The sequence below is a fragment of the Scylla paramamosain genome, chromosome 17 (assembly GCF_035594125.1).
Source record: "Scylla paramamosain isolate STU-SP2022 chromosome 17, ASM3559412v1, whole genome shotgun sequence".
NCBI classification, from domain to species: Eukaryota; Metazoa; Arthropoda; class Malacostraca; order Decapoda; family Portunidae; genus Scylla; species Scylla paramamosain.
In genome coordinates, this window is record NC_087167.1 from 6,655,001 (window position 1) to 6,665,000 (window position 10,000).

Genomic DNA, 10,000 nt, shown 5'->3' on the forward strand with positions numbered 1-10,000 from the left:
TCTTCACCACAAGCTCCACCAGCACAACCAGCTACTTGTCTCTCCGGTTTTGAAAGGAATCCAAAAACCTTACAGTGTGAGGGCAAGTAAACCAGGCCATGTGAAAACAATGTTGTGAGGTACAAAGGAGAACTAATTTTGAAAGAGACCACATCAAGCAGAGAAGGGTGTGTTGTGATGTTTTGAGTATATAATGAGAACAGGAGATTAATTAGTGAGAAAGGTAACTGAATCAGATGTGAGAGGCATTAGGCTACAGAAAAGAGCACTAAAGGGATGAATGCATAATATGAAGAGAGCATTAGGTACAAGAATAATGTAACAAATGGGAAAGATACAAGGGAAAGATTGACTGAATGGAGGTTAATAAGGAATGAATAAATGTTGTGACATTGAGGATGCATAATATGAAGAGAGCATTAGGTACAAGAATAATGTAACAAATGGGAAAGATACAAGGGAAAGATTGACTGAATGGAGGTTAATAAGGAATGAATAAATGTTGTGACATTGAGGGGTTCTGCTGAAGTTCTACTAATCAGTTCAGCCATGGGAGAAAAGTATGGGTCTGTTATTCTGTGGCATAGATATATCAGGAAACCAGTTTTGCTGCTGGCTGACAGATGCAAAGGAACTTGATATGCTTGTGCAACTAACCTTTGTCTTAGATTGATTAGTTTTTTTGCTATCCTCCCTGAGCTGCCCTTGTGTAGTCCTGTCTCCCTTTAGTTGTGTATTTTAAAATAATTTATGGATGTTGTAAAAAGCTCCAATAAGGGCTGTTTCATGGTTAGATGTTGATGAATGTGAAGGAGGACTTCCTAACTATCAGGTGGGCCATGAACAATGTGTCAATACCTATAGAGGCCACAGCTGGAAGAAGTAATATATTATAGTTCAGGCATCATCATTTCCATTTGGTAGTGGTTAACACCATATTTCTAGCCATTGGTAGTCTAAGCTGTAAGGTTTTTCCATTCTGAGACCAAGATGTTTCTGGTTTGTAGTTCAAGCTCTAACATTCTTGGTCTTGAGTGTGTTGTTTTGGTGTTGTAGTGTGTTGACAGTAATTGTGTATTGTTTGCTTTTTGTGAGACTTGTCCACTCTTCCAGACAGCCACAGCCTCCCAGCCTGACAAGCACTAGGAAAAAAGTAAACTGAAAGAAAGATAGAGAGTAATAAAGATAGAGAGTAATAAAGATAGTGATAGCCAGAGAGTAATAAAGATAGAGAGTAATAAAGATAGTGATAGCCAGAGAGTAATAAAGATAGAGTAATAAAGATAGTGATACCCAGACAAACAGACTTTTTATTTACACTAGTTATTCATTTTCTGGTTTTGCTCTATTCATATTTTACATTCAACTGGGAGAGAGAGAGAGTCAGTCAAGTGTTGCTTGCTCCAGTGATGGTTTTGTGTTATGTGCCTTACTTGGCTTGCTTTGCATTCAATATAATTGATATCCTGAGTCTTTTGCAAGCTAAAAGTAACAACCAAAACAAGCAAGTGTATTTTTGCAAATTCCTAAGACTAGTATAACTGGGAACTTTCAGTAATCCTAAATTATTGCTATTTTCAGTGACCCAAAGGCATTCTGAACCCTGGCATGGCATCTTATGGAGCATGCTAAAACATTGAAGCTGTTCATAAGAGGATCTCACACCACTCCAGCCACACATCACCTAAATGTGTGTAAAGTGGAATCTTCTTTTATTTGACATTTTATCCACAATCTGATGATCACCAATGTATTCTGGATTTTTTTCTAAAAGATTTATAGTTCAGAATGCCTTCATGTGCTGCTAAAACTGACAGCAAGTTAAGTTAAAAGTATGCATCTTCATTCTGCAAGTGTCAGGATACATACCACAAAATTAATATTGCATATAAAACAAGCTAAGGCACATAATGCACCACTGGAGCAAAGGGTGTTGTAGGCCAGCGCTGAGATGTGAGGGGAAGGTGCAGCCACTCATTGGTATGCCTCTTACTGGCTGAAACAAGGATCCAGCTGAAACAATCCCAGATCTTGTGGAAACTGCCACGTGTCAGCCTGGCTTCTTGAAGCTTTCCCTGTAATCAATTCATCTTGTTTTCTTGATGCTTCCATCTAACCTCTTGGTCTCTATGACACAGTGGTGGTCTTCAGCCTGCCATCCCTCGATGTGTTTTCTTTGGATGGTGCAAAGACAAAGTGTTAGCACTGGTATGTCAAATCCCAGCTCTATATATTCATACCCATTTACTTGTTAAAGATTCCTACCACTCTTGTCCAACCATTTAAGGAGAAATAATAAGGATGATTACTGGAAGGAAAAATAAAGATGCTAATTGGAGTATTATAACTTGCCACCAGTGAAAGTTGAGCCTCCCCCACTTTCAGGGTGTCACCAACTGGCTCACACAAAAACCCACAAGACTGCAGCATTGTGGATCCCTCTCCAGCTTTCCCTGCAGTTTGAGACAGTGCTCTGGTCTTCTCTCAGTGGTCCTTGCTTGGTCTTTCTGCAGTCCTCCTTTTCATCCTCCCTTCCTGCAAGACAATTCCTGGTTATACAAAATAAAAAATAAAGCAATACTGTATTGTTTCCATCATCCTATATCATTCTAATCCTGTTTCCTGCAATAAACTTACAAACTCTACTACACTATCTCTTGTCATTCTGTATCATTCCAATCCTGATGGTAATATATCACACTGTAGGAGTAAAAAATCAGCAAGAGAGAGGGAGACTAACATTTGATATAATAGGGTAGTACATTTATAAAGAATAAATAGGGCCCAATGAGGTGCCAGTCCCCAAAGTAAAGGACCAAAAGAATTATTCAGAGTTGGATAAGTGGCTTGAAACCTCCCTCTTCAAAGAGCTCAAATCAAATACAGAAGTAGGCAGGGAGTAGGCAGGGTGCACACACACACACACACACACACACAAATATGGACAGATATGGATAAATAAATAGATAACTAGTTCTTTTACTGCTTTTACTGGTCATAACACTTGTGTTGCCAACCTTCCTCCCTGCACCCACACACACAGGTAAATAGAAAAGAAGGATTTATATGTAATGAAAAGGATAATTAGTTCTTATACTGGCCATAACTTCATGTGGATTGATTTATTTGAGGTAAAAGTGAGTTTTGAACACAAGCTGATGCATTAGCAAACTACTTAGAGGGGAAAAAAAAAACACTTTCCTTATACAAGCATATACAGAAAAAAAGAGAAAAAACTATCCTGTAAAAACTTTAATAGGTGAATGCACACAACATGCGAGTGGGTACACAGTTCAATTGAGTTTAGTAGTTGTGGGGTAAGTCTCAGCACTGGCTTCAACTTGGCTGGTTTCTCTAAACATATTGCAATTACGAGTACTGTGTTTTTCTATATCTCGTTTTCCAGACAGTCTCGATGTATTCTTTTTTCTCTTGTGTATCTTTGTTTCTTTGATCACCAAAAAATAACATTTTTGCTATTATTTCTTCTTTATTTTAATAAACTGATTGCAAGTTAAATCCATTTCTTATATTTTCATAACCTTTACATTCTAAAAGAAAATGTTGTAGTGTTTCCTTATCACAGTCATTATATGGACATCTCATTCTTTCCTTGATAGCCATTTCTCCAGTTTAAACTTAGTGTGTTGGTCCTTTATCTCATCATTAATCTTGATTCTTCAGTGTTGTCTATCCAACTCTCCTCTTCTACATTACTGTTGTATTTTCTGTACATTATTAGTGTAAATTTCTGTTCTGCTTCCCTTCTCCACTTTGATGTATCCCATTCTTTGTTTTTTGTTATAATACAAATCTTTTATTTCTCTAAGTGTTAAGTTCATGTCTTGCATATCTACTTTTAGCTTCTTTATTCAAGTAGTTTTTCCTTTTTCATATTCTTCTAGGAGGCTTTCTCTCATCAATTAATTTCTGTTCTCTTTTAATATATGTTTGGCAAACAGGATTTTTACTTTTTGCATCTCTGGCTACTGTTGAAGTTACTCCTACTTCAGATCAGTACTTGCTGTATAAGTTGGCACTTGCAACATGCATCTGTACACTTTGTTCTCTATACACTGCAGTTTGTCAAGGTCTTATTTTGTATAGTCAAGTATTTCTGCTCCATATAGAGTAGTAGCTAGTCTGACTCCTTTTCAATACCCTTTTCCAACTAACAACCTGTTACAACTCCTTTCTGTGATGCTATATGCCATGTTTGCTAGTTCTTTAGCTTTGTTTATCTTCTCTTTCTTGTATTCTTTAAAAGTTTTCTTGTTTTCTATTGTTATTCTGAGATATATTATTTTGTAGCACATTCTAATATTTGCCATTGTTTCTGGTTGCTCTTGTTTGTTATATATTAATATATTACATTTTTCTTTGTTTATCTGGAGTCCACATTGCATAACTATGTTTTGTATAAAGTTGATGCTGTATCCTGCTTCTTCTATTGTTCTTGAAAGTAGTAGCCCATCATCAGCATACTATGGTATAGGTATTCTGAACTTATCATTTCTGAATTTAATTTGTTCATCTAGTTTCTGTATAATTTCAAGTTATTAGTAGAAAACTACTGTGGACCAATTACACCCTTGTCATACTCCATTTGTTATATTAATTATTGCCTTATTTTTCATTGTTTTCTCTCTCTCTCTCTCTCTCTCTCTCTCTCTCTCTCTCTCTCTCTCTCTCTCTCTCTCTCTCTCTCTCACACACACATACAGAGGAGAAAGTGAAAAGATGGACATATTCTGTGTCATAAAAATCAAGCAAATCTCTCTCTCTCTCTCTCTCTCTCTCTCTCTCTCTCTCTCTCTCTCTCTCTCTCTCTCTCTCTCTCTCAACAAAAGGATGGAAGGAAGAGAGAGACCTAAGAAGTGATTCATAGCCTAACATGTCCAAGGAAGAAGATTCAACAATTCCTTTGTCTTTGGTATTTCTTGATAAGAAGTCCACCCCCCATTCCCCCCAACCCCTCTAACAAGCTTGGGGGGCCTGTGGGGGATTGGGAGGTTTTGGGGGATTGAAAATAAATGAAACTAAGGAAATTTACCTCCATATTTCAAATTTCCCTAACCTATCCTACCCATCTTTCTCTAACCTACCCTAGACACCTCCCTTGCTAGGATGTTAACCTAATCTAGCTGGTGGGGCTGTGTCCCCCCCCCTGAACCTAACCCCCCCACTCGCTAGGATGTTAACCTAACCTAGCATAACCTAACCTAATCCAACCTAACATAACCTAATCTAACATAACCAAGCATAACCTAACCTAACATAACATAACATAACCTAATCTAACATAACCAAGCATAACCTAACCGAACTTAACCTAAGCATAACCTAACCTAACGAAGGAGCTCAAAAATTATACCGTTATGCCTTACCGGTGTGGTGTTGATAATCTCAGACCGATGGAGGTGGGTACAGTTTAGCGGCTTCGTTGATAAAGATATGAAACGTCTTCATCACGTCTCCATGCCGCACCTTAAGCATAGCTATAGCAAAATAACCCACATAGTGAGTTTTCCTACTCTTCTCTTCACCTCCCTCCACTGGGTAGCCATATTAATAAATGACAGTGAGCCTCTATCAGAACGCCTAAAGTGCCACTAAAACAAATGAAAAATGTAACTGAACCTACCGCGGAAAGTCGTAATTGGTGCCCGCACGAATGGCCTCGTGAATGGCAGCGCGTGATTGGAGGGATCTGGTGTATAGATACCATGAAATCCTAATATGCGGCTACCCACAAACCCCAGTTATAAACAAAAGAAAATCACTTCAATGTTTACTCTTGACTGGAGCAGAGCTCGCTGAACTTAGAAAATATCGAATTTCTCCACATTCCCGAGTGCTACTACAGCCATACTAGACACGTGCCCCCCAGATTACCTGGTTAGATTCTGGTGAACTGTCCGGTCTTCTCAAGGGAGACTCTGGTATATCTGAGTGTCTTAGGAACCACTCTGTAGGTCTGCTAGTGATGGCCTGTGGATGTGGAGTGACTAATGCAAATGTCCTTCCATCCCACAGTGTTTGTTTACTCAGCTGTCAGTCCAGACGACCACGACACATTCGCAACAGCGTCAGTGGAAGGTGTCTTTTCGGCGGTGGGAGATATTTCACACAACAGGAGCTAATATATCAATAAAAATAATAATAATACATTTTCAATTAACACTGATCAACGTCTATATATTTTTTACTCAATAACAAAAGAAAATCTCTAAAGAGGTTGCCCTTTTTTTTTTTTTTTATGTATATATCATTTAAGAGGTTTTTGGTCGGGTAATTTTATTTTAGGTTATTCCATATTTTTTTTTTTTCTTATTGAAATATCGCTTATGTGTGCCAATATTCTTCTACAACACATTTGCAACAGCTGGTCCACTCAGCCACTCAGGTGAGGAGGCAACCTGCTCCACGCCTCTCAACACAACACAACACATCACTGCCTTTGTTCCCTCAACACACGCTCGCGTATAAACCTCACCTCTAGCTGATAATCGGTTTGTCCGTCATAAAGGAAGACAGTAAAATGCAGGTGGTCCACAATAAGACACCTGTTCCTAGCAGCTGGCGCCATGATACTTCTAGAGGTACATTATATTCTAACTATTTTGCCCCTCAAGAATAGCTCATAAATAACATCTGAAACATCTAAGACTTCTTTGTCTTAATAATATAGAAAAGAAAATGCTGTCATAATATTTTCTTAGTTTCCTCATAGGGTCAGAGTGAGGATGGTCTATGCCACGTGTCTCGTGACAAACTCGAACACAAACATTTCTAAGATATTTGTTTGCTATCCTTGGTTTCTCTTCACAAATGTACTCAGCAAAGATTAATTGTTCATTTTTCCTGTAATTGTGATATGAACATATGGAGTGAGCTGGGAAACCCAAGCTCGGTAAGACGATGAAAATTACCCAAATTTTTCCGCAACAAAACATACCCATTTTTATTTTCAGGTTTGTATCAGTTACGAATTTTTAAGACTTCGCTTGTCCGTCATTTCGGTGTCATGGAATATAGCCAAAAGGCGACGATAAGTTGGAGGAAAAATATAAGGATAAGACTAATGAGAGAGAGAGAGAGAGATTACACCAAGGAAGCTTAAGGCTCTCTCGAGCTTTCTTGGATTAATCTTACTGGCAATAATACGCATTTTAGCCACCGTGGTATAATGGCTAGCGCGCCTGGCTGGAAATTCGAGTCGTTTTTTTTTTTTTTTTTCGAATCGGGAAGGGATAACATCTACCAGTTCAAAGACCAATGAAACGGGGATTCAGTGCAAAGATCACGCGCAACTACAACCTCGTGTGTCCCGAATTGAGAGTGAACTTTACCTCCCGTCAATTTATCTTCCTCTTTTGCCCTTCCTTTTCACAACCTTTCCGTTACCTTTGTCATCCCCTCCTCTACCCTCTTCCCCATCTCTCCGCGGCGCCATATGGTCAAGTTGTTATGATGCGTGAAGCTCAGCCACCATCTCTCCCTCTTCTCTCTTCCACTAACCCTGAGACTGTATCCTAAAAGTCTTCGGAGTCTTAATATCTCCATCACTTCAGGCAGACTCCAATTAATGTTCCAAGGATACTGTGCAAGATCTCATCTCTAATATACTTTTTCTTTCATTGTTACCAGATTATTATCAACATCTGTGTTCAAAAGTCTCTCTCTCTCTCTCTCTCTCTCTCTCTCTCTCTCTCTCTCTCTCTCTCTCTCTCTCTCTCTCTCTCTCTCTCTCTCTCTCTCTCTCTCTCTCACGCCGATGTGTGGCTGACCATCTCGTGTGGTTAGGCATATACTTATGTTGCCTCTGATAATGGATGAAGATTCGAGAAAGGCAGTTCGTAATACCATAATAGGAAACTTATAATTGCTGCGCCTCGTCACTACGCAACCATTTTACGTTAGTCAAAAAGTCGCCTGGTAAACTTGTCATACGCCTCACTTTTGAGGAGGCAGCAGTCTCCTTCCAAATAGTTCCCGTGATCCGTACAGTACAAGACAGTTGTTGTCTCGCCTCTGACAACGACACCAAGAAGACATCGATTGCAGGGCCAAGATGTTCAGGGTTGGGGGGAGTCAAAGTTCAAGGAAGGGATAAGGATGCGTACCAAGTTTGTTGTACGGTGTCTCACTCACTTATACATTTCTAAATACAGAAATAAATCAATACAGAAAATCTCAAGGCTTTGTAAAGAATTGACGTGTATGTATCACTCTACCAGAATAAATACTAAAGTATAAGGATGCACTTAATAAGGCTTCCGTGTAAAATTCAACGACGTAAGACTGACATGTCATATATGATTCCTATGATATCTAAAATTCAAGGTTAAGAACTTTATATATCTAAATTGAATCAAGGTATTAATTTTTCCTCGTGACGACTCTGCAACACTACTTCTTTACGGGATGGTACTGACACACGAAGCGCAGGTTTGATCCGCATCCCATGTCGTCTAGCACTGGGTGTCGGTCTCGTCTGACGGCGAGACACTGTTCTCCTGCTCTCCTGTTGTTGGGCTGTTTCCTTCCCCACTCAGCGTCATCCACCGGCAGGCCGTTCAGCCACTTCCACGCGCCGTTGTGGCTGTTGGCTCCGACCCACACCGAGCGTGGTGATCCTGGCGGTGAAGTGCCCACGATACCATTAGTGGGTGTATATCATTACCTACTGTACTTCTCTGCAGGGCTCTAATTTGATCATCTGGACTCCGCTCTCCTTAAACACGTTTCAAATCTTATAGAAGGCTGAATACGGCTTAAATAAGAAAATACAGAAATAAGTTATTCTTGGCAAAGAATGTGCGTTGAAGAAACATCCGTGTTATTATTTCTTTTCTATTTACTTCATCTTATTTATTATTTTAGTCACTTTAGTAAGTGTTTTTTGTATTTATCTATTTGTTCTAAGTAAGTGGGTGGAAATAAACTTATATAATAAACCTAAGATGGAGGTATCTTTCAAGGCTGGGAACAACCACACTTGTTTAAACACCAGAATTATGTGAGACAAATAATATAATGTTAATCTCTAATCCATGGCCGTTGTACTGACCTCTTTCAGCGGCAACGAAATTCCTCAGTGCATAGAGAAAAGCGGGCATGGCCAGCTCGCCGCCCATCCCCTGGCAGGAGTGACGGGCGTTGTGCCAGGTGAGGGTGTTGGAGCTCAGGTAGTAGCACTCATCCACCACATGCTTGAAGGGGTAAGGGCAGTCTGAGGAGGATTCTGGCAGGTCTGGCGTGGAAAGATAACAGGTTTTCATGAAAATATATTACTTAACAATCTAGAGGGCTGAGTTCGTGAGTGTTTATTTGCTCAAAGATAAAACATACATACGTCTACAATTTCAGAGTTCGTACTAAAACGCCTTACGCTCTCACAGATTATCATAAAAAGAACATACAACTGATTGATCGGGTTCTCGGGGAAACTTATCTATTAATTACGCAGATTTCATGTTAAATTATCAATAGAATCATAGAAACATCCTTGAAAATCCTACTAACCTCCACTACAGCCCGTTAAAAGTAGTTGAAATAAGGCGCCATAACGTTTGAGAATACGTACTCAAAAACGAAATATCGTTTATAATTGGTAGGGCTTGCTATTCATTTGGTATGACCTAAATCCCATAATACTTAGAAAATAACCGCACGACTTTCTGAAAACCGTTCATTATTCACACTGAGACTGGTGAGCCGTGAAACCTCAACCCACAGTCATTACAGGTAGTGACGAAGCACCCGTGACAGTGACGCCTCTTTGGGAGAGTAACGGTGATGCTTCCCGCCACTGTGGCCTCCTTACTCCCTCAAACTGCATTGCCTTCTAGAAACCGGAATTCCCGCCCACATGAGGACTTTTCGCCGCACCAACAACGATACTTGTAACTCGTAGTCTTTGATGGCATACTTTCAGACACATCACAAAACGTAAGCAAAATGTGCGTGTGTGTGTGTGTGTGTGTGTGTGAGTGTG

The 10,000-nt window shown here is 39.6% G+C and overlaps 1 protein-coding gene and 1 long non-coding RNA gene across 5 annotated transcripts in view; one reads left to right on the forward strand and one right to left on the reverse strand.

The window, feature by feature from the left end:
* LOC135108386 (uncharacterized) overlaps positions 1-2,580 on the forward strand; it is a 7,901-nt gene extending 5,321 nt beyond the window's left edge. The window contains exons 3-4 of the long non-coding RNA XR_010272243.1: positions 1-167; positions 2,386-2,580. The exon at positions 1-167 is cut by the window's left edge and continues 122 nt beyond it. This is a non-coding gene — a long non-coding RNA (uncharacterized LOC135108386). The remainder of the gene's footprint in view (positions 168-2,385) is intronic.
* Positions 1-10,000, reverse strand: part of LOC135108385 (lithostathine-1-alpha-like) — a 12,509-nt gene that overhangs the window by 525 nt on the left and 1,984 nt on the right. Inside the window, exons 2-5 of one of the 4 annotated variants that reach the window (XM_064019326.1) lie at positions 9,074-9,256; positions 5,896-8,639; positions 2,418-2,535; positions 1-2,174 (exon numbers count right to left, since the gene is read on the reverse strand). The exon at positions 1-2,174 is cut by the window's left edge and continues 525 nt beyond it. In XM_064019326.1, the coding sequence (XP_063875396.1) occupies positions 8,413-8,639; positions 9,074-9,256 (410 nt within the window). In that variant the 3' untranslated portion in view covers positions 1-2,174; positions 2,418-2,535; positions 5,896-8,412. Of the gene's footprint in view, positions 2,536-5,387; positions 5,618-5,644; positions 5,855-5,895; positions 8,640-9,073; positions 9,257-10,000 lie in introns of those variants that run through there. The other 3 variants (XM_064019325.1, XR_010272242.1, XR_010272241.1) reach the window with 3 other exon arrangements.